We start from the raw sequence: 24,843 nt of genomic DNA, 5'->3' as shown, positions 1-24,843 counted from the left end.
AGTTTCACCTGACCCAGAAGTGCTGGATAATCACATGGACTGAGGGATCAGAAGCACTTCTGGGTCAAGGACTATAAAGGACTGTGGGAGATCCCAGACGGGCGAGCTGAGTCAGGAGGAAGGGTGACAACACGTCTGGGAGCGGAGGATTGATTATTGTAGTGATCAGTGTATTATTTATGAGTATGAAACAGAAAGATTTATTTTCTTCAGCTGGGGGCCACGTCTTCCCCGTGTCCCTCAGCCCTAACACAGTCCAAAAAACACACAAAAAGCACAAAGCAAAACACCACCACAAAACACTCTTCTTTCTCCTCCACTCTGCCAAGGCAGCTTTGTCGTCGTCCTCCTCCAGACTCTGGTGCCCAGAGTGGTGACTGTCGTTGACCTACTTCCGGGTGTGGCTGCGTTCCTGCCCAGACGGGCTTGTAAGGCCGTGCAGCTCCCCCTGGTGGTGGCCACGGAGCCCAACAGAAATGAGCAACGGTGTTCCAAAATATTGGCACTGCCACCGAGCGTTCCGGGGGACGTAGTGTGCATTCCGTGGCTGCTCCCCCCAATCTAGTGTCAAAGGGGTGTCCCGAATGGGCATGGGTCCCAGCCATCTGCCACAGTGGGCAGAGCCACGGGGGACAGCTAGTTCCAGATAATTTGTAGTTTTCTTGTTTGCTTCCTGGTGGCACCGATGGAAAGCAGTTGTGTGTGTTTTTGTTGAATTGGCTCTCAGTGAATTCAATTTTTGTGAATTTCCCCTTGGGAATAATAAAGTATCTATCTATCTATCTATCTATCTATCTATCTATCTATCTATCTATCTATCTATCTATCTATCTATCTATCTATCTATCTATCTATCTATCTATCTATCTATCTATCTATCTATCTATCTATCTTTCTATCTATCTATCTATCTATCTATATGCTTTTCATGTTAATCAATCTAAATTTTATCTTGCCGACTACGCTATCTATCTATCTATCTATCTATCTATCTATCTATCTATCTATCTATCTATCTATCTATCTATCTATCTATCTATCTATCTATCTATCTATCTATCTATCTATCTATCTATCTATCTATATGCTTTTCATGTTAATCAATCTAAATTTTATCTTGCCGACTACGCTATCTATCTATCTATCTATCTATCTATCTATCTATCTATCTATCTATCTATCTATCTATCTATCTATCTATCTATCTATCTATATGCTTTTCATGTTAATCAATCTAAATTTTATCTTGCCGACTACACTATCTATCTATCTATCTATCTATCTATCTATCTATCTATCTATCTATCTATCTATCTATCTATCTATCTATCTATCTATCTATCTATCTATCTATCTATCTATCTATCTATCTATCTATCTCAGGTACTTCTTCGCGGATTTCTGAGGACAATGGGTCTTTTAATTTCTGGTACTTGCTTCCTCAGTTGGTTTGCCCAGTTGATTTCATACAAGGGACGCTATTGGCAGATGGCTGAGAAGCTACCCAGCTTACTTTTCTTTCTCTCTCTTGCGCTGACTATCTGTGATCCTGACGTAGGGGGTGTGAGCAGGGTGGCTGTTCGCACACCTAGACGATACGGACGCTCGTCTAAAAATGCTGAAAGATTATCTTCACGTTGCTACCTTCTGTGTGCAGCTGCTTCCTGAAGCGATATGCTGCACGGTGCTTCGCATACTTAAAAGCACGAAGGGCACGTATTGATTTTTGACTTTGTTTTTCTCTGTCTCTCTCTCTCTCTGCTCCTGACAGAGGGGGTGTGAGCTGCTGCCTTCAACAGCTTTGTGCCGCGGTGCTTCGCATACTTAAAAGCCAAACAGTCCTATTGATTTGTTTGTTTTTGTCTATCTCTCTGACATTCTCTGCTCCTGACGCGCAGTCCTTTGAAGAGGAAGATATGTTTGCATTCTTTTAATTGTGAGACGGAACTGTCATCTCTGTCTTGTCATTGAGCACAGTTTAAACTTTTGAAAAAGAGACAAATGTTTGTTTGCAGTGTTTGAATGACGTTCCTGTCTCTCTACAACCTCCTGTGTTTCTGTGCAAATCTGTGACCCAAGCATGACAATATAAAAATAACCATATAAACATATGGTTTCTACTTCGCGGATTTTCTTATTTCGCGGGTGGCTCTGGAACGCAACCTCCGCGATGGAGGAGGGAATTACTGTATTCTTGATGCCAATATGAGCATATTCTCGATGGTAGTGAAATCTTCCTCGGGTGCCGTTCCGCAAAGATCGTCAGCATGTGAGGAACGGCTCCGAAACAAGAAATGGAGGGCTATGGACTGGCCAAGTCCAAGCCTGGTTTGGAATTCCATTGAAATGTTTCGATTTGAAATGCAGCGGAGGAAACCCACAATCATCTTTGACGCTAAAGGAAGTTTTTTGAACGGAGGTGTGAGCGGGCACAAATTTCACCAAGTCCAGTTTATGGAAAAACGCCAACAAGAAATCATTTCTGCTTAAGGGGTTCAAGCGTATTGCGTATTCCCCGGTAGACCATCACATCTTTTGCTTCACAAGGGGTTACAAGAGTCCCATGTTTCCTTGTGTTTTAATTCAAGTCCGTCTCCTTTATCTGCACGCACTGTTTTGCCCATTCAGATCGGGGCGGGCGGAGGGGGTGGTCCGCCCCGGGCTGCACATTTTTGGGGGTGGCATTATTGAACAAAAGGCTCAGAACACTTCATGTGTAAGCAGCAGGGTTCCAAAAAATATCACTCATGAATGAAAAAAGTCGAATTCTCTGATTTTCATCCACAAATGCTTCAAAAATCAACTGTGACGGCATCAGACACGACAGTTGATATTTATGAGGCAATAACAAAAATAAACAGAAACATTACACCAATAATAATTTCTAGGAAGATAAACAACTAATTCACAATGTATAATTTGTTTCGTTATCAATCCAAATGCGTTCTTACTCATCTCCACCTATCACTTGTACACCACACCGGTTCTGGTTTTCACAGCGTAATTATATTAAACTAATAATGAGAACACAGCTTATCAGTGCGTCTGTACTATATTCTTGTCTAGTTGATGCTTATAAATAATTATACAGTTAGGTCCATAAATATTTGGACAGAGACAACTTTTTTGTAATTTTGGTTCTGTACATTACCACAATGAATTTGAAGTGAAACAACTCCGATGCAGTTGAAGTGCAGACTTTCAGCTTTAATTCAGTGTGGTGAACAAAATGATTGCATAAAAATGTGAGGCAACTAAAGCATTTTGTGAACACAATCCCTTCATTTCAGGGGCTCAAAAGTAATTGGGCAAATTAAATAACTGGAAATCAAATGTTCATTTCTAATACTTGGTTGAAAACCCTTTGCTGGCAATGACAGCCTGAAGTCTTGAACTCCTGGACATCACCAGATGTTGGGTTTCCTCCTTTTTAATGCTCTGCCAGGCCTTTACTGCAGCGGCTTTCAGTTGCTGTTTGTTTGTGGGCCTTTCTGTCTGAAGTTTAGTCTTCAACAAGTGAAATGCCTGCTCAGTTGGGTTAAGATCAGGTGACTGACTTGGTCATTCAAGAATGTTCTACTTCTTTGCTTTAATAAACTCCTGGGGTGCTTTGGCTGTATGTTTTGGATCATTGTCCATCTGTATCATGAATCATTTTGACTGCTGTATTGAGCTGGATTTGAGCAGACAGTATGTCTCTGAACACCTCAGAATTCATTCGGCTGCTTCTGTCCTGTGTCACCTCATCAATAAACACGAGTGTCCCAGTGCCACTGGCAGCCATGCACACCCAAGCCATCACACTGCCTCCCTCCACCGTGTTTTACAGATGATGTGGTGTGCTTTGGATAATGAGCTGTTCCACGCCTTCTCCATACTTTTTTTCTTGCCATCATTCTGGTAGAGGTTGATGTTGGTTCCATCTGTCCAAAGAATGTTTTTCCAGGACTGTGTTGGCTTTTTTAGATGTTCTTTAGCAAAGTCCAGTCTAGCCTTTCTGTTCTTGAGGCTTATGAGTGGCTTGCACCTTGCAGTGCACCCTCTGTATTTACTTTCATGCAGTCTTCTCTTTATGGTAGACTTGGATATCGATATGCCTACCCCCTGGAGAGTGTTGTTCACTTGGTTGGCTGTTGTGAAGGAGTTTCTCTTCACCATGGAAATGATTCTGCGATCATCCACCACTGTTGTCTTCCGTGGACGTCCAGGTCTTTTTGCGTTGCTGAGTTCACCAGTGCTTGCTTTCTTTCTCAGGATGTACCAAACTGGAGATTTTGCCACTCGTAATTTTGTAGCAATTTCTCAGATGGGTTTTTTCTGTTTTTGCAGCTTAAGGATGGCTTCTTTCACCTGCATGGAGAGCTCCTTTGACCGCATGTTGTCTGTTCACAGAAAAATCTTCCACATGCAAGCACCACACCTCAAATCAACTCCAGGCCTTTTATCTTCTTAATTGATAAGGACATAACGACGGACTTGACCACACCTGCCCGTGAAATAGCCAAAGAGTCAATCGTCCAATTACTTTTGAGCCCCTGAAATGAAGAAGGGATTGTGTTCAAAATGCTTTAGTTGCCTCACATTTTTATGTAATCGTTTTGTTCACCCCACTGAATTAAAGCTGAAAGTCTGCACTTCAACTGCATCAGAGTTGTTTCATTTCAAATTCATTGTGGTAACGTACAGAACCAAAATTAGAAAAAGTTGTCTCTGTCCAAATATTTATGGACCTAACTGTATGTGAAAAAAATATTGCTGTTTCTCTGTACATAAATAAATCTATGCAAAATGTATCTTAATTTTTCTCTATGCGTCATTTTAATTTTCTATTTAAATAGGTTAACATATTCAGATACATTGGAGGGTGGCAAATTGAAGCCCCGCCCCACCCCGAGCTACGCCACTGGTTCAGATACATTGAAAAAGTCAACCTGTTCTGTTACAACTTGTTGAAACTGTTGTGAAAGATCAGCCCGGCTACAGACAGACACCAAGGACACCCAATATTCAAAAGCACACTCTGTGTATTATTTTTCTTTTGCACACACACAGCGCGCCAGCCACCACAATAAACTCAGTCCTTGTTCCTTTCCTTTGTCTTTTCTTCTCTATTCTTCTACTCCCCTCCACACAAGCTCCATCCTCTGCCTCCCGACTCCGGCTCCCCAAATGGAGTGAGGCGTCCCCTTTTTATGTTGCACCGGGATGTGCTCCAGATAGTGAAATGTGAATTTCCCCTTGGGATTAATAAAGTATCTATCTATCTATCTATCTATCTATCTATCTATCTATCTATCTATCTATCTATCTATCTATCTATCTATCTATCTATCTATCTATCTATCTATCTATCTATCTATCTATCTAGTGCCCTGATGAACTTCCTGGTGTGGACTGCCAGGGCGCCCCCTGGCGGTGGCCACAGACCCCAACAGGGGGAAGATATTACTCCTCTCCCGGGCCTTCCCTTCTCCAGGTGTCCCAGTGGGGCAAAGGTCATCCGGTCATCTGCCACACTGTTCATTTTATTCAGATTTGCTGTTTAGCTCCATCTAGTGGGTACAGCTGGCATTTTCCCTCCCTTCCCTTGCTTCCTGTCATGTGAGGTAATCAGGAAGTTAGCTGAAGAATCAGGAAGGCTGCTGTGACAGTCACAATCCGCTGTCACCTCTACTTATGTTCATGCTTATGACAGCACCGTCCGTATGTTTTATTTTATTTTTTAATTTTTTTTTGTTCTTTATTTCACCTTACACGATTTCTCGTATTAGGAATTTGTTAGTTTTCGCATACCCCTTGGGGTCAGAGCACAGGGTCAGCCATTGTACAGCGCCCCTGGAGCAATTACAGGTTAAGGGTCTTGCTTAAGGGCCCAGCAGAGTAGGATCTTTTTTGGCAGTGACGGATTTTCGAACTGGCAACCTTCTGGATACCAGCGCAGATCCTTAGCCTCAGAGCCACCACTCTACCCCGTAAAAATAAGAGTACGTGACACGTGTTTCGCCCTAATTCTGTGCTCATCAGGCGTGCACACTCACTGCACCCCCTCTCGGGAATCAAACCTCGGATGTCAGCGCTAGAGTCGAAGCCCCTAACGTTGCTCCATTATCCTTCCTTTTATATTTATTTGCAAATGGAAGTATGTCCTTTAGTAGTTTATTCATAATATGTACTTAATGGCACAGTAATATACATTTGAAAGATATGTTTGTTGTTGTCGGCATGGTGGCACAGTGGGTAGCGCTGCTGCCTCGCAGTTAGGAGACCTGCGTTTGCTTCCTGGGTCCTCCCTGCGTGGAGTTTGCGTGTTCTCCCCGTGTCTGCGTGGGTTTCCTCCCACAGTCCAAAGTCATGCAGGTTAGGTGGATTGGCGATTCTAAATTGGCCCTGGTGTGTGCTTGGTGTGTGGGTGTGTGTGTGTGTGTCCTGCGGTGGGTTGGCACCCTGCCCAGGATTGTTTCCTGCCTTGTGCCCTGTGTTGGCTGGGATTGGCTCCAGCAGACCCCCGTGACCCTGTGTTCGGATTCAGCAGGTTGGAAAATGGATGGATGGATGGATATTTTATTATACCTACTTAACTTTTATTGACATTTATCTAACTCTATATTTATTTTTCTAATATCAAAATGTAGTTTAAGTTAATTTGTTATGGTTTAATTAGATGTATTTTTCATATTTGTGATTGTTGTTTTGTTTTTTTCACTTCTTCGTGCCCCCCTTTTTGTTACTTTGCGCCCCCTAGGGGGGACCGCCCTACAGATTGAGAACCACTGTATTAGCCTAAACTCTGCCGGGGGGCTAGGGTGTGTGTGTGTGTGTGTGTGACCATCTGAAATAATACATTAAGAGTTATAATGGCTGTGCCACCTAGTTTGTGAGCAATATAAAATCTGACCATAGTTCCGTTGAAATTCTTGCATATTTGAATGGAGGACCGGTGATGAGCAGCTTTGGGGTCTGGAGCACTGACTGTTAAAACTCCTTCTTGTAGGAGACGGCGGTGTGCAATCTGCTTGTCAGGCGCACACTGACGGAATACCAAGTGTTTGATTAGTCGCGTCTGCCACATGCCATACGAGGACAGTCTCTCGGTCTGCCTCGCTGGCAATAAAGTGATGAGGCCTGAGTGGGTGGTTTATTAGTCATCTCCTCTTTGCAGGGGCACAGCAGGTGCTTGCGAACGGTGATCTACGGAGGATTCATGAGGCATCGGTGCTAACCCTTGGTACCTCCATGCCACGCTGCCACCCAGTTGTTATGATTCTTTGTACCCTTTTTCATTTTGTTTTTCTGTTGGTTTTCAATTTACCCGCTGATCTACGTTCCTACCCTCACCCGCGGCCATGAGATTTGGGTAGTGACTGAAAGAATAAGATCATGGAAACCTGTTGTGGACCACCGGGGGGCATATCGCTTCCCAAACCCTGACACAGACAGGCTGAAGACACCAGTTCAATATGGCACACGTTTTATTCTTCAGTGGGGAAGCGTTTTCTGTTACTCCCCAGTTCACAGTGCAGCACAGTACAAGACACAAGCACCAAACAAACATAAAACACACTCCTTTTGTCTTTCTCTTCTTCACCTCCACTCCTCCTCCCGGCTTTGACGCGTCACTGTGAGGCTAGCAAGTCCTCTTATAGTGGCCAACCTGGAAGTGCTTCTGTTCTTCCATCTAGATAGATGGATACTTTATTAATCCCAAGGGGAAATTCCCATACTCCAGCAGCAGCATACTGATAAAAACAATATTAAATTAGCGAGTGATAACAATGCAGGTATAACAGACAATAACTTTGTATAATGTTAACGTTTACCCCCCGGGTGGAATTGAAGAGTCGCATAGTGTGGTGGAGGAATGATCTCCTCAGTCTGTCAGTGGAGCAGGATGGTGACAGCAGTCTGTCGCTGAAGCTGCTCCTCTGTCTGGAGATGATCCTGTTCAGTGGATGGAGTGGATTCTCCATGATTGACAGGAGCCTGCTCAGCGCCCGTCGCTCTGCCACGGATATCAAACTGTTCAGCTCTGTGCCTACAATAGAGCCTGCCTTCCTCACCAGTTTGTCCAGGCATGAGGCGTCCCTCTTCTTTATGCTGCCTCCCCAGCACACCACCGCGTAGAAGAGGGCGCTCGCCACAACTGTCTGATAGAACATCTGCAGCATCTTATTGCAGATGTTGAAGGACACCAGCCTTCCAAGGAAGTATAGTCGGCTCTGTCCTGTCATCAGGAGTATCAGTATTGGCAGTCCAGTCCAATTTATCATTCAGCTGCACTCCCAGGTATTTATAGGTCTGTACCCTCTGCACACAGTCACCTCTGATGATCACGGGGTCCATGAGGGGCCTGGTCCTCCTAAAATCCACCACCAGCTCCTTGGTTTTGCTGGTGTTCAGTTGTACTTCCGGGTCAGGCGGAAACCCCATGCCACATGGCTCCTCCATTTTAACAGCACCCCCTTGGCGGCACCCAGACGGGCTGAGATAAAGAACTCCAAGTCCCATAGTACCCTGTGGGAATCCGGAAGAGCTGCCATCTAGTGTTCTGGGGGAAGCAGGGCCCTAAAAAGGCTATCCTTGCACTTCTTGAGTGCGGGTTGGGCTCTCTTATACTGTCTGGGTGCTGGGAGTCTGGGCTCAGCTTTAGAGGGGGTATTCAGACCCTTTTCCTTTTGGGTGCAGGTGCATTCCAGTCTATCGATCACCATTGAGATGTTTCTGCACCTTCTTTGGAGTCCACCGCTAGTCAATTCAGTTGATTGCACCAAATAATAAAGGTGCCCACACCTGTCTATAGAAAGTCCCACAGACTAAGCTCATGAGTTGAAGGAACTGCCTACAGAGTTTAGAGACAGGATTTTGTCGAGGTCCAGATGCAAAAAAAAAATCCCGCATCGTTGCTGTTTCCTACAAGCACAGCTCACTCCTTAATTTTTAAATGGAAGAAGTCTGGAACAATTACGACCTGGCCTAGAGCTGGTCACCTGACCAAACTGAGTACTCATGGGTAAAGGGCTTTGGTAAGAGAGGTCTCTGTGGTGGAGCTCCACAGTACCTGTTTGGAGCTGGGAGAAACTTCTAGCACTCCACTGATCTGGGATTTTTGGAAGAGTTGGCCAGATGGCTCATGAAGGCCCATGTCACCTAAAGAACTTTCAGACCATGAGAAATGAGATGATAAAACCACAATGGGACAGCCTGGCTTTAAACGTCATGTCTGGAGGAAACCAGGAACTGCTCATGACCTGTCCAGTGCAAGGTGACAGCATCTTTTTATGGGATTGTTTTCCAGCATAAAGGACTGGGACACTAGACAAGGTTGAGAAAAAGCTGAATGGAGCAAAATACAGAGATGCCCTTAATGAAAACCTCCTTCGCATTACTCTGAACTTCAGACTGGGTCAAAGGTTCAATGTCCAATAGAACAAAGCAAAGCAAAGACAGCACAGGAGAGGCTTGGGGACAACTCATAGAATATTCTCGAGTTGCCAGGCACCTGAACCCAATGCAACATCTCTGGAGAGACTCTAAAAATAGGCACCCACCGACGGTGTCCCTCCATCCTGACAGAGCTTGACTTGATCTGCAGAGAAGAATGGTAGAAAATTCCCCAAATCCAAGTGTATGAAGCTTGTTGTGTCAAACCCAAGAAGATTCCAGACTGGAATGGCTGCCTTAGGCACTTCAACAAAGTACCGAGCAAAAGGTCGGAATACTTGAGTCAACATAACATAAACTTTATAAATTCCTGCTTTCACTTTGTCATTTTGGGGTGTTGAGTGTTGCTTGATGAGGGAAATGATTTTAGCACAAGCCTACAACACAACAAAATACGAAAAAAAGTAAACTGACTACTTCCTGAATACTCTGTATATGTAAAGTCCCAAAATATAACCAAAATGGCCACACAAAGAAGGGGATTACTGCAAACCCCTGGCTTATAGAGAGAGAGACCACAAAACATCTTTGTAAAATGAGGTTTATTTGCAAAAATCAGAAAACATAACAAAATGCTCAAAAGAGTAAAAAAGGAGAAAAAAGGAAAACAGAAAACACATAAGTCCTAAGGCAAAATACAAAATCAAAATCCTTGGAAAGAAGTCAAAGTGGTGAGAAGCTTCCCAAATATAAATAATAATCCTTATCAGCCTGTCCAGAGAATCCAAGGACAACAGCAGTTCTTACAAAGACACCAACACTCCACCTAAGTGCATTCAATGAACCACAAGGGACTTCCAAAAAACACCAAAGTGAATTCAATGAACCACAGGGGACTCTAAAGGAACATCAAAGAGCATTCAATGAACCGCAGGGGACGTCAATGGAACACCAATGTGCATTCAATGAACCAAAAGGGACTTCAAAAAAACACCAAAGCGAATTCAATGAACCACAGGGGGCTCTAAAGGAACATCAAAGAGCATTCAGTGAACCACAGGGGACATCAATGGAACACCAATGTGCATTAAATGGACCACAGGGGACTCTAAAGGAAAATCAAAGAGCATTCAATGAACCGCAGGGGACACCAAAGAAACACCAATGTGCATTCAAAGAACCACAGGTGACTCTAAAGGAACACCAAAGCGCAATCAGTGAACCACAAGGAACTCCAAAAGGAACACCAAAGTGCATTCAATAGAACCACAGGGGACTCTAAAGGAACATCAAAGAGCATTCAATGAACCACAAGGGACTCCAAAAGGAACACCAATGTGCATTCAATAAACCACAGGGGACTCTAAAGGAACATCACAGAGCATTCAGTGAACCACAGGGGACGTCAATGGAACACCAATGTGCATTCAATAAACCACAGGGGACTCTAAAGGAACATCAAAGAGCATTCAGTGAACCACAGGGGACGTCAATGGAACACCAATGTGCATTCAATAAACCAAAAGGGACTTCAAAAAAACACCAAAGTGAATTCAATGAACCACAGGGGGCTCTAAAGGAACATCAAAGAGCATTCAATGAACCGCAGGGGACGTCAGTGGAACACCAATGTGCATTCAATGAACCACAGGTGACTCTAAAGGAACACCAAAGCACAATCAGTGAACCACAAGGGACTCCAAAAGGAACACCAAAGTGCATTCAATGAACCACAGGGGACTCTAAAGGAACATCAAAGAGCATTCAATGAACCGCAGGGGACGACAAAGGAACATCAAAGAGCATTCAGTGAACCACAGGGGATGTCAATGCAATGAAACACCAATGTGCATTCAATAAACCACAGGGGACTCTAAAGGAACATCAAAGAGCATTCAATGAACCGCTGGGGACGCCAAAGGTACACCAAAGTGCATTCAGTGAACCACAAGGAACTCTTAGGGAACCTCAAAGAGCATTCAATGAACCGCAGGAGATGCCTAAGCCACACAGAAGTGCATTCAATGATCCACAAGGGACTTCAAAGAAATACCAATGTGCATTCAATGAATCAAAAGGGACTTCAAAAAAACACCAAAGTGAATTCAATGAACCACAGGGGGCTCTAAAGGAACATCAAAGAGCATTCAATGAACCGCAGGGGACGTCAGTGGAACACCAATGTGCATTCAATGAACCACAGGTGACTTTAAAGGAACACCAAAGCACAATCAGTGAACCACAAGGGACTCCAAAAGGAACACCAAAGTGCATTCAATGAACCACAGGGGACTCTAAAGGAACATCAAAGAGCATTCAATGAACCGCAGGGGATGACAAAGGAACATCAAAGAGCATTCAGTGAACCACAGGGGATGTCAATGCAATGAAACACCAATGTGTATTCAATAAACCACAGGGGACTCTAAAGGAACATCAAAGAGCATTCAATGAACCGCTGGGGACGCCAAAGGTACACCAAAGTGCATTCAGTGAACCACAAGGAACTCTTAGGGAACCTCAAAGAGCATTCAATGAACCGCAGGAGATGCCTAAGCCACACCGAAGTGCATTCAATGATCCACAAGGGACTTCAAAGAAATACCAAAGTGCAATCAGTGAACCACAAGGGACTCCAAAGGAACATCAAGGAGCATTCAATGAACCACAAGGAACTCTAAAGGAGCATCAAAGAGCATTCAATGAACCGCAGGGGACGCCAAAGGAACATCAAAGTGCATTCAATAAACTACAAGGGGCTCCACTTCCCAACCCCCTTTTATGGTGCTGGGTCCTGAGCAGTGATGTATTGGTGGCCCTTCCTCTTGTGGGTTCACTGATAATATACAAGGGACAGAGGAGGATTACACACATTAAAATTAAATAATAAATAGATAATGTTGACATAGAATACATAGACAAAAAAATAACTAACAATTTTAACATAAATAATGGTAAAAATGAACAAAAAGCCCATGGGTCTGCAAGTGTGAGGTGGACCTTCGGCCTCTTAAGGTGACCATCACCTCCAGATCTGTCACCCCTTACACACGGGTGTCACCACAGAGCCGTCTGTAGACGAGATGCTGCGGTGGCTGTGCTCTCTGTATGCAGACCCAGCAATGGCTGATTTTGCTTGTGCTGTTCAGCAGATGACATATGAGTATCAGAACAGAACTCAGCTTCCCGCTGTGATTTATGCCCTCATTTAGAAGCAGCCTTCCGGAATTATAAGGCCAGTTGAGAGTCCGAGTCTCTTTGCACCACCAATAAAATGTATTTTCTCTGGCAGTCGGCGGCACAAATTGCTGACCTGCTTTGCCTTCAGCAAAACAAAAGAATTGCTGCACACTGCAAAATCTGACAAAGTGAAACAAGCGATAAATGGGTGAGCAGAGGCTGTTGCCTTAGAATAATCGATACATTGCTGCAGACTAAACAAAAAGGGGTTATTTACTCAGAAGAAAATGGCATTTTATTAAGCTAAGAATATCCAAATATGTAGGATACACTCACTGAACAAATTCATAGGACCACTACACTGATACTGATTGGGGTCTCTTTTTGCACTCCAGACATCCTTCATTCTTCCTGACGTGGATTCCACAAGGTGTTGGACGTATGCCTTTCAGATTCTGCTCCATGTTGGCGTGATTACACCACGCGATTAACTGCACATTCATGTTGTGACTAAGCCGCTGCACCAAATCCCAAAAGATCCATCTATTGGATTCAGATCCGGTGACTGGGAAAGCCGCTTAACAACACTGAACTCATTGTCATGTTCATGAGACCAGTTTGCTTTGTGATATGGTGCATTGTCATGATAGTAGCAGCCATTAGAAGTTGGGTAAATTGTGTCCATGAAGAGATGCACATGGACAACAATGACGCTCAAATAGGCCAATGCATTCAAGCAATGATTGATTGGTATTAATGGGCACAAAATGTGAGGAGAATACATTCCACCACACTATTTCACCTTTCAACTGCCATTTCAACAGATGGTGCATCACAGACATTTGTAGTAATAAAATGCATTACTAGAAATATTTTGGATGCACCATCTGTTGGAATGACAAATTATATCACAATACTATCTGTGCTATCATTCTAATACAGGTTGAAATCTAAATAATCAACACAGACTTCAGCATTAACATTTGCAGTGCATTTAATGGAATGTATATTGTATTGCATGTAGTGCTAAAATGCATTGCATTTTTCATTTCAACAGATGGTGCATCATAAACATTTGTAGTAATGAAATGCATAATTAGAAATGTTCATTATTAGAAATGTCTGTAATGCACCATCTCTTGGAATGACAAATTACAATATTACAATACTAGATGTGCTACCCATCTAAGATGGATTGAAATCTAACTAATCAATGTAGACCTCAGTATTAACGGTTTGCAGCATTGCATCTAATGACATGGACTTTGTAATACATGGAGTGACAAAATGCATTATATTTGTCATTCCAACAGATGTAGCATCACAGATGTTCCTAGTCAAAAATGCATTGCTGGAAATGTTGGAGATGCACCATCTGTTGGAAAGACAAATTACAATATAACAATACTAGCTGTGCTACCCATCTAAGACAGATTGAAATCTAAATAATCAGCATAGACCTCAGCATTAATGTTTGGAGTGCACCATGTAATGGAATTTATTTTGTAATGCATGTAGTGCTACAATGCATTGCATTTTTCATTCCAACAGAAGTGTCATCATAAACATTTGTAGTAATTAAATACATTATTAGAAATATTTAGGGTGCACCATCTGTTGGAATGACAAATTACAATATTACAATACTAGCTTTGCTACCCATCAAAGATGGATTGAAATCTAACTAATCAATGTAGACCTCAGTATTAACGTTTGCAGCGTAGCATATAATGAAATGTACTTTGTAATACATGTAGTGTCAAAATGCATTGCATTTGTCATTCCAACAGATGGAGCATCACAAATATTTATAGTAATAAAATGCATTACTAGAAATGTCTGTGTTGTACCATCTGTTATATTACCAAATTACAATATTACACTACTAGCTGTACTACCCATCTAAGATAGGTTGAAATCTAAATAATCAATGTAGACCTCCATATTAATGTTTTCAGAGTAGCACCTAATGGAATGTATTTTGTGATGCAGGTAGTAATAAAATGCATTCCAGTCGTCATTCCAACAGATGGCTCATCACAAACATTTCTAGTCAAAAAATCCATTACTAGAAATGTTTGTGATGCACCATCTGTTGGAATGACAAATGCAATGCACATGTCTCTGTTATATGCCATCTGGCATGGCATTTGTTAAAGCAGTGTTAATGTTTGAGAAGCACCATCTGTTGGAATGACACATGGAATGCATTTTCTTGCTACATGTGATGCACTGCATGTTGGAAAGACAAATGCAATGCACGTGTATTTGTTATACAGTGGTGTGAAAAACTATTTGCCCCCTTCCTGATTTCTTATTCTTTTGCATGTTTGTCACACAAAATGTTTCTGATCATCAAACACATTTAACCATTAGTCAAATATAACACAAGTAAACACAAAATGCAGTTTGTAAATGGTGGTTTTTATTATTTAGGGAGAAAAAAAAATCCAAACCTACATGGCCCTGTGTGAAAAAGTAATTGCCCCCTGAACCTAATAACTGGTTGGGCCACCCTTAGCAGCAATAACTGCAATCAAGCGTTTGCGATAACTTGCAATGAGTCTTTTACAGCGCTCTGGAGGAATTTTGGCCCACTCATCTTTGCAAAATTGTTGTAATTCAGCTTTATTTGAGGGTTTTCTAGCATGAACCGCCTTTTTAAGGTCATGCCATAGCATCTCAATTGGATTCAGGTCAGGACTTTGACTAGGCCACTCCAAAGTCTTCATTTTGTTTTTCTTCAGCCATTCAGAGGTGGATTTGCTGGTGTGTTTTGGGTCATTGTCCTGTTGCAGCACCCAAGATCGCTTCAGCTTGAGTTGACGAACAGATGGCCGGACATTCTCCTTCAGGATTTTTTGGTAGACAGTAGAATTCATGGTTCCATCTATCACAGCAAGCCTTCCAGGTCCTGAAGCAGCAAAACAACCCCAGACCATCACACTACCACCACCATATTTTACTGTTGGTATGATGTTCTTTTTCTGAAATGCTGTGTTCCTTTTACGCCAGATGTAACGGGACATTTGCCTTCCAAAAAGTTCAACTTTTGCCTCATCAGTCCACAAGGTATTTTTCCAAAAGTCTTGGCAATCATTGAGATGTTTCTTAGCAAAATTGAGACGAGCCCTAATGTTCTTTTTGCTTAACAGTGGTTTGCGTCTTGGAAATCTGCCATGCAGGCCGTTTTTGCCCAGTCTCTTTCTTATGGTGGAGTCGTGAACACTGACCTTAATTGAGGCAAGTGAGGCCTGCAGTTCCTTAGACGTTGTCCTGGGGTCTTTTGTGACCTCTCGGATGAGTCGTCTCTGCGCTCTTGGGGTAATTTTGGTCGGCCGGCCACTCCTGGGAAGGTTCACCACTGTTCCATGTTTTTGCCATTTGTGGATAATGGCTCTCACTGTGGTTCGCTGGAGTCCCAGAGCTTTACAAATGGCTTTATAACCTTTACCAGACTGATAGATGTCAATTACATCTGTTCTCATTTGTTCCTGAATTTCTTTAGATCTTGGCATGATGTCTAGCTTTTGAGGTGCTTTTGGTCTACTTCTCTGTGTCAGGCAGCTCCTATTTAAGTGATTTCTTGATTGAAACAGGTGTGGCAGTAATCAGGCCTGGGGGTGGCTACGGAAATTGAACTCAGGTGTGATACACCACAGTTAGGTTATTTTTTAACAAGGGGGCAATTACTTTTTCACACAGGGCCATGTAGGTTTGGATTTTTTTTTCTTCCTAAATAATAAAAACCACCATTTACAAACTGCATTTTGTGTTTACTTGTGTTATATTTGACTAATGGTTAAATGTGTTTGATGATCAGAAACATTTTGTGTGACAAACATGCAAAAGAATAAGAAATCAGGAAGGGGGCAAATAGTTTTTCACACCACTGTATGTCATTTGACATGGGATTTGTAAAAATCAGTATTATTGTTTTGATGCGCCATCTGTTAGAATGTCAAATGCAGTGTGTTTTATTACTATGAATGTTTGTGATGAGCCAACTGTTGGAATAATAGAGACATAACAACTGGACAGACATAAAGACACTTATGTTTTTATCAAGGTGGATTTGATAAATAACAACACCATTAAATAAATAAATACTAAAAGCTACAAGTCTGGCTAAGCCATAACAGGGTGGTCCTGGACTGCAGTCCTGACCCTGGGCTTCTTTGATTCATTGCACCCTAGCCAGGATCACATGAACATGCTGTAAAGGCCACATCTGACAGGTAAAGACGGGCCAGAAGGTAATCATTTTCTGGGATTAAAATGATGATTAATGCTTCGTCTAACATTGTTTCATTTTTGACATCATCTTTCATGGCTAATTAAACCTTTTTTTTTTCTTATTTTTTACCACAGACTCAAGAATCACTCAATCCAAACAATCTGGAATATTGGATGGAGGACATTTACACACCGGGATACGATTCTCTACTCAAGCGGAAGGAAGCCGAATTCCGCAGAGCGAAGGTTTGCAAAATCGCTGCCCTGATTGCCGCAGCTGCCTGTACAGTCATCCTGGTTATCGTCGTCCCGATTTGCACTATGAAATCATAAAATGCGAGACCCCCCCCCCCCTCCTACCCCCCCACCCTCCACTTAAACCTACCCCCCCCACCACCACCATGTTGTATTATATACAACTGAACTGTAGTCCGAAGCGTAACGTCTGCATCTTTAAATTGTAAAGAAAATTGGGTTGACAAGAGAAGCGTGTCAAGATTTTTGTAAACCACGAAAAGCCTCACAAAGAATGTATGGATTTGGGGGTCTCTTTTACATTTGGGGAATGTATTTCAGGAACCGTGTTTTTACATTTATATTTTTGTATCACTCAATTCGATGTTTTGTATTTCCTTAAAGGATGTCTGTTATTACTCTGGTGCAACGCTACGTGACAAACGCAAATCGACTAATCATCAAAAACAATGAGAAAACCGAGAGGGACAAAGCCAAACTTAACAAAAAATATCGTGAAATCGCATCTTAGACAGGCGAACAATGTTTTGTTGATTTGTTCGTCTGTAAATTCATGGACCGGGCAAACTAAACAGACAAATCCACATTTTGGGGCTCTGGGGTCTGCGCACGTTAGGTGGGCTTGGACTGATGAGCCATGTTGGTGTCTTCTCATCAAACTCTTCTCACATTCTGACGTAGAAAAGCTCTATGAGCCGCACCTTCACATCCATGCAGCCAGCTAAGTGGAATGTAACCAAACGTTGGCCTGCGTCTCGTTCTCGTCCTCTTAACTCCGCGCTCAAGGGCTGTAGCGGTAGGGTGGGGTAGAGGGGGCGATTAGAATTTATTTCTCGTGGGTGTGCCTTAAACATGTCTGCCCATAGCTCATCACGTCATAATGACCCCTTACTTCTCCCACCTTTTGCAAAAGACTCCCTCTTTACAAAACCGTTTCCTAAAGCCTTCACTCCATCCATCCTTTATCCGGTTTCTGACGATTCCCACCTGAACGCGGCCTGCGTGAAATGGCGTCAAGTCGGGGGAGTACTATGTGACCGCAAGATCCCGAAATACCTCAAAAGTCGAAGATCTACTAATCAATCGTTCAACTGGTGCTGGCCAGCCACCACCTCCTTGTGATGGAGATGTGGATCCTTGGCCTCACCCAGGTCGACCATGTCAGGAACAAAGATCACAGGCATAGCGCCGATCGTTGAGAAGGTGCGTGGAGCCCGACTTCAATGGTATGGTCACGTAGTCCAAAGTGATGACATCTCAGGGGCCAAGACAACCCTATGATTAGGCCTGCGTGGCAAACGGCCTCATGGAAGACTTGACCAAATCAAGGAGGACAGGCGGCAAGTTGATGTCGCCTTCTGAGGATCCTCTCGATCGAAACAAATGGCGATTGACCTGTATCGTTGCACAAACGTAGGATAAATCTAGGAGGAAGGAAAAGAAGACCTGCTTACATCTCTACTCAAGTTACACTACATGTACGTGGTACTTACCCGGTAAAAAACTTCTATTTACGGCACATTCAAGTTGGTACCAATGTCTACCTACTGATACCTTTACTCGAGTGACATTGTCATTAATAAGTAATTAGGACTAGCTACCGTGTAGTTAGGCTCTTACCACTGTCGTGCGCTTAATTACAGCGTCATTACCCCATAATAATACCTAGTTACCGTGTAGTTAGACAAGCAGACACTGGTACCCGCTTAAAAACTGATGTCACATGACCCGACTTCTATGTCATCGCTGATTCATGTTAATTTAAATGACTGATGATGTCTGTCCAGGCTGATTGTCCAACCCAGTTGTGCCCGCCCCTTTTTGTGACAGCCAATAGCGTGTCGCCTCACGGAGCCCGTGAGCTGCATGAAGGGCTCTGTACAGTTAGGCTTGTGTCTACTTTTTGACACCACCATCATCTTCATCTTCATCCTCATGAAGTGGCAGACTTTGTGTGGTCGAGAACAAGTTTGCGCCACCTCTGCAGGTCCTTACTGAGCTGCGCTGTAGTTAAGCTAATCGATGCTGCTGTCTACTGACCTGTAGTGTTACTCGAGTTACACTCGAATTAGCCAATAAGAATGCCTCGTGGCGGTGTAACTAAGCTGGTAATTACTGTAATCTCCTACCGTTACTCGTTATGCTGTAATTACATAGTAATGATGCCTTGTCACACTGTTATTAAGCAGGTAATTACTACCACACTCGAACTACCCAATAATAATGCCTACTTAGCGTGTAGTTCAGCTAGTCATTATTATTAGCTACTTACCTACACTGTTACACGTTATACTGTAATTACAAAGTAACTTTGCCTAATTACTCTGCTGATAAGCTGCTGATTTGCTGTTGTCTCCTTATCTTTACCTTTAATTGAGTTACGCTGTAATTACCCCCTGTGGTGGGCTGGCACCCTGCTCAGGGATTTGTTCCTGCCTTGCGCCCTGTGTTGGCTGGGATTGGCTCCAGCAGACCCTCGTGACCCTGTATTAGGATGTAGCGGGTTGGATAATGACTGACTGACTGACTGACTGTAATTACCCCATGTTGTCTTTGCTGGGCTGTGTTACTGGGTAGTTAGGCTGCTCTCCTTTCTTTGTAGTTAGCTACAGCGTAAGTTGAGTAACACTTTAATTATTCATTAATAATGCCTAGTTAGGGTGTAGATCAATTAAGGGCGCAGTGGGGGCTCTGAGGCTAAGCATCTGCGCTGTTATCCAGAGGGCTGCCGGTTCAAATCCCTGTTACTGTCAAAGGAGATCCTACTCTGTTGGGCCCTTGAGCAAGACCCTTAACCTGTGATTGGCTGACCCTGTGCCCTTAGCCCAAGGGCTATGTGAAAACTAACACATTCCTAATACAAGAAATTGTATAAAGAACAAACAACCTAGTAATTGTTATTATCATCCTACCGACACTTTTACTTGTTATACTGTAATTACATAGTAATAAAGCCAAGTTGCACTGCAGCACTCCCTGACACCTGCCCTTCTGCCCCATTTATTTTTTCCTCGGTAGTTACACTTATACTGTGATTTCTCTGGCAATTACTGCCATCTACTTCCCTACTTGGCTACTTGTCGTACTGTAATAACACTGTAATAAAACCTCTGTACACCAGAAGTAACATGGTAATTCCTTCTGTCTACCTACCTACACCTTTCTTTGAGTGACATTGCACTTACCCAGTAACACATAGCTGGTTACAGTTAAGCTGCTAATTACCAATGTCTGCCTATTGATGGAAAGGCACTATATAAATAAAATGCATTATTATTATTATTTGCTCAAGTGACAGTGTGATTACTCAATAATTAGGACGGGCTGTCATGACTGTTGTTTATTTTCATTTCTCGAGTTACACTCTGAGTACCCTAGTGACAGTCTAGTTCACCTAGTAATTACCTACACCGTTACTTGTTATGCTGTAATTACATAGTAATTATGCCTAATTACACTGCTGTAACACTGGTGATTGCTATTTATGCCTGGCTGGGCCGTGTTACTCAGTGGCTAGGCTGCTGTCCTTTCCCTGTAGTTGAGTTACAACTTAACTACTCAATAATAATGCTAAGTTACAGTATAGCTCAACTAGTAATTACTGCTATCTGCTTACCTACACTCTTACTCGTGATGCTGTAATTACACAGTAATTATGCCTATTTATGCAGTTGTTGAGCTGGTAATTGTGGGGGTCAGCTTACCTCTACCTTTACTTGAGTTGTGCCTGCCATTGCCCGATTTTGCCTGACTACTGTGCAGTTAGGCTATTACTGCCACGTAGTTTCCTACAGAATTACTCAAGCTACTCTCTAATTGGTGGCACGGTGGTGCAGTGGAGCCCAGGGTTCAGGTCTCAGGTTCTCATTGTGCCTGCATGGGTCTACTCCCACAGTCCAAAGACATGCAGGTTAGGTGAATTGGTAATCCTAAATTGTCCCTCATGTGTGGTTGGGTTTTTGTGTGTGTCTGTGTGTGTGTGTTCCCCCTGCGATGGACTGATGCCCTGTCCAGGGCAACACTATGCTAGCTGAGATAGGCCCTGGCACCCACGACCCTGTTCAGGACTAAGCAGGTTGGAAAATGACTGCCTCTTTAATTACCGAGTAACAATACCCAGTTAGAGTGAAATTAAGCTGGTAATCATTGCTGTCTACTTACCTGCACCGTTATTCGTTATTCTGTAATTATGTAGCAATTGTTCCTCATTGCACTGAAGTTAAGTTGGTAACTGCAGATGTCTACTTACCTGTACCCAGTGCTGGTGCTAGGTCATTTTACGCCTTAAGCCAAGGTTATTAGTGCACTAACTGACTGTTTGGTAGCTGACCCGTGCGGCTGGGTCCCCCCACCCCATGTAGCTGTGCCCTAGGTGAATGCCTAATTCACGTTAAGGGTGGCACCGGCCCTGCCTGTACTTTTACTTGAGCCTGGCTATAGCTTGGTTACTCCTGCTGTTTAGTTAGCTATTAAATTACTCAAGCTACTCTCTAATTACTCAGTAACAATGCCTAGTTAGAGTGAAGTTAACCTGGCAATCACTGTTCTGTACTTACCCACACTAGTACTTGTTATGCTGTAATTACATAGAAATTGTTCCTCGTTACACTGAAGTTAAGCTGGATGTCTGCAGATGTTTGCCTACCTGTACCTGTACTGGAGTTGTGTTGTAGATGCCCAATTATACCCGGCTACTGTGCAGTTAGGCTATTATTACTGCTGAGTAGTTACCTACAGAATTACTCAAGCTGCTCTCTAATTACCAGTACTAATGCCTAGTTTGAGTGTACAGTACTTAAGCTGGCATTCACTGCCCTCTACTTATCTATTAAATTACTCAAGATGCCCTCTCATTACCTGGTAACAATGCCTATTTAGAGTGTAGTTAAGATGGCATTCAGTGCTATTTACTTACCCGCACTATTACTCGTTATGCTGTAATTACATAGAAATTGTTCCTCATTACTCTGTAGCTAAGCTGGAAAATGTGGATGTCTGCCTACCTGTACCTTTCCTGGAGTTGTGCTGTAGATGCCCAATTATACCCGGCTACTATGCAGTTAAGCTGTTATTACTGCTGAGTAGTTACCTGTAAAATTACTCAAGCCGTTCTCTAGTTACCAGTACTAATGCCTAATTAGAGTGCAGTTAAGCTGGTAATAACTGCCCTCAATTTACCTATTAAATTACTCAAGCTGCCCTCTAATTACCTGGTAACAATGCCTAGTTAGAGTGTAATTAAGATGGCATTCACTGGTATTTACATACCCACACTGTTACTCATTTTGCTGTACTTACATAGCAATTGTTCCTATTACACTGTAGCTAAGCTGGCAATTGCAGAGGTCTGCTTACCTGTACCCAGTGCTGGTGCCAGGTCATTTAATGCCCTAAGCCAAGCTTATCAGTGTGCCAAACCCACTAGAAGTCCACCTGTCTGTTCCTTTACTACTGTAGAGTTGTGCTGTAGATGCCCGATAATGCCCGCCTTTGCCTGGTTACTGGGCTGTTATTACTGCTGCGTAGTTACCTCTAGAAGTACTCATGTTACTCTTTAATTAGCAGTAGTAATGCCTAGTTAGAGTGTAGTTAAGCTGGCAATCACTGCTCTCTACTTACCTATTGAGTTACTCAAGCTGCCCTCTCATTATACCCAGTACCAGTACAGTAGTAGTGCCACATTCCACTGTCGTTCAGCTGGTAAGCGCCGAGGTCCGCTTAGCTACACCTTCACTTGTGTTGTGCTGTACTAATCTGCTAATTATGCCTTAGCTCGAGTGTAGTCAGCGTGTTACTTACTGAATTTCTACACCCTTCAGTGATAATTAATACCAATGGAATTAGAACAATGAGCACTGAACACTCAGCTGCGCTTTAGCTGCTCTGTTATTACTCTGTAATAAGACCACCGAGTAATCTCACGTCATTTGAGTTGTGCCCCTAACTGTATTACTCAAGTTATGCTGTAATTAACGATGTAGTTGGGCTTAGTTACACCGCTGTACCCTACGGACGCCTACTCGAGTAACATTATAGATGGCGATGCTTACGGACTAATAATAAGAAACGCGTCCTTAACCGTACACCGTGAGCACCCGCTAGCGACACTTCTAAGGCCGGGTGAGTCATTCCCGATGTGTGCCTACCAACACGTGCCACCCCTCGAATAACACGGCAGGGGCACAGCAGCAACTACTGAGGTGTTTTCTTATGAATGCTTGACCTCCGCTTTAATTTAAGTGAATAACAATTACTGAGAAATTCTCCACCATAGCAGACACCGAAGATGAAGTGCCGCAATCAGACATCAAACGTGCTGCCGTTTGCTTTCTAAACGTTCTTCTCTTAAATACTCGTTTTCACCCCAGTTCCTCAAGCCCATAATGTCTGTCTCTGGAATCGTATATGTCGATGCTGCTCTGACCGCCGGGCTCCTTTATTCTGACAGACTTCTCTGGGATGCGACTCGTGCCAATGCCAGTCGGCGGTAAAAAGTGCGGGCGCCTCTCAGACAAATCTCTTTTGACCCGACCGGCGTGGTGTTTTCAAAAGGGAGGTGCCCGCGTGCCACTTAAAGCCATGACAAAACTGCCCCCGGTTGTCACAAAGTCGCCTTCTCTGCCTTTCCTGCTCCCCTTAATTCGCCGTTTGGCCCTTCGCACATGTGGTGACAGTTATTGTTAACGTCCCCAAAATAAAAAAAAAAAAACACGAGGACGATGACAAGCTTATGAAAAATGGGTGACAGCAAATCTCAGCTGCGGCACATTAAGAGAGACCCCCCCACCCCCCTCCCCCAGTACTACCGCTACCGTCAGAGCCACACAAGCCGATGCAATCCGAGTGATTGTTCTTAATGAAACCTGCCAGCTATTGTCGATATTCCGAACACGCTTCCTTCATCAGTATTTTAATACGCAGAGGTGCGTTACATGGAGATGAAATGAGCAGCCTTGGCTGGAGCCATTAATTATTCATTCATCGGGAGCAAAGGCTTTTTTCCTTTTCTTTCTTTCTTTTTCTTTTGTTGAATCGACCAAAGTTTACAAAAACCTTGCATCCAATCTTGGCGACCCTGCCTTTAATAAAATAAACTGTGATCTGTTGCATAATAGAGGAATTTGTAAATATATTTTGAATTTATGACAAATGTATTATGTAAGCATTGCGTTTCAATAGGCTATTAAACCTTTGCTGTACGGATTGTTCATCTGGGTGGTCATTTCTTTGTGACCTTTTCTAAAGGTCAAGCGTGCGCCCGACTCCTTCATTACAGAAAACGCTGACACGAGGAAAGGAGGTAAGTGGTGGCTTGACACGTCTGTCTGCACTCGTCTTCTCCATTTCAGGGTCATGTTGGGGGGGCTGCAGTCTATCCTGGCAGCAGTGAGTTCAAGGGAAGGATGGGAGATGTGGAGCACAACCACTGGAATCCGGTCACCTGATAGTCTGAGGTGCACAGGATTGGCTGGAGAGGAACATGGACACGTTGGGGGGCATTTCAGATTCCACACAGAGATTCAGATAGATAGATAGATAGATAGATAGATAGATAGATAGATAGATAGATAGACAGCATAGTCGGCAAGATTAAAAATTCAGATAAATTGACAAGATAGATAGATAGATAGATAGATAGATAGATAGATAGATAGATAGATAGATAGATAGATAGATAGATAGATAGCGTAGTCGGCAAGATTAAAAATTCAGATAAATTGACAAGATAGATAGATAGATAGATAGATAGATAGATAGATAGATAGATAGATAGATAGATACTTTATTACTCCC

General features: G+C 43.0%; 1 protein-coding gene and 1 long non-coding RNA gene across 2 annotated transcripts in view; both read left to right on the top strand.

Annotated features, from left to right (window-relative positions):
- minar1 (membrane integral NOTCH2 associated receptor 1) overlaps positions 1-18,053 on the top strand; it is a 58,714-nt gene extending 40,661 nt beyond the window's left edge. Inside the window, exon 4 of the mRNA XM_028823140.2 lies at positions 16,930-18,053. Coding sequence (XP_028678973.1) covers positions 16,930-17,127 — 198 coding nt within the window. The 3' untranslated portion in view covers positions 17,128-18,053. The remainder of the gene's footprint in view (positions 1-16,929) is intronic.
- A 42-nt stretch (positions 18,054-18,095) lies between these two features.
- On the top strand, positions 18,096-24,253 carry LOC127526126 (uncharacterized). Its single transcript, XR_007933746.1, has 2 exons — positions 18,096-21,288; positions 22,395-24,253. It is a non-coding gene; the product is annotated as an uncharacterized LOC127526126 (long non-coding RNA).
- The last annotated feature ends 590 nt before the right edge of the window (positions 24,254-24,843 follow it).

Source organism: Erpetoichthys calabaricus, chromosome 17 (assembly GCF_900747795.2).
Source record: "Erpetoichthys calabaricus chromosome 17, fErpCal1.3, whole genome shotgun sequence".
NCBI classification, from domain to species: domain Eukaryota; kingdom Metazoa; phylum Chordata; class Cladistia; order Polypteriformes; family Polypteridae; genus Erpetoichthys; species Erpetoichthys calabaricus.
The sequence above is the reverse complement of the archived record's forward strand: the minus strand, read 5'-3'. Positions and strand labels throughout refer to the sequence as shown.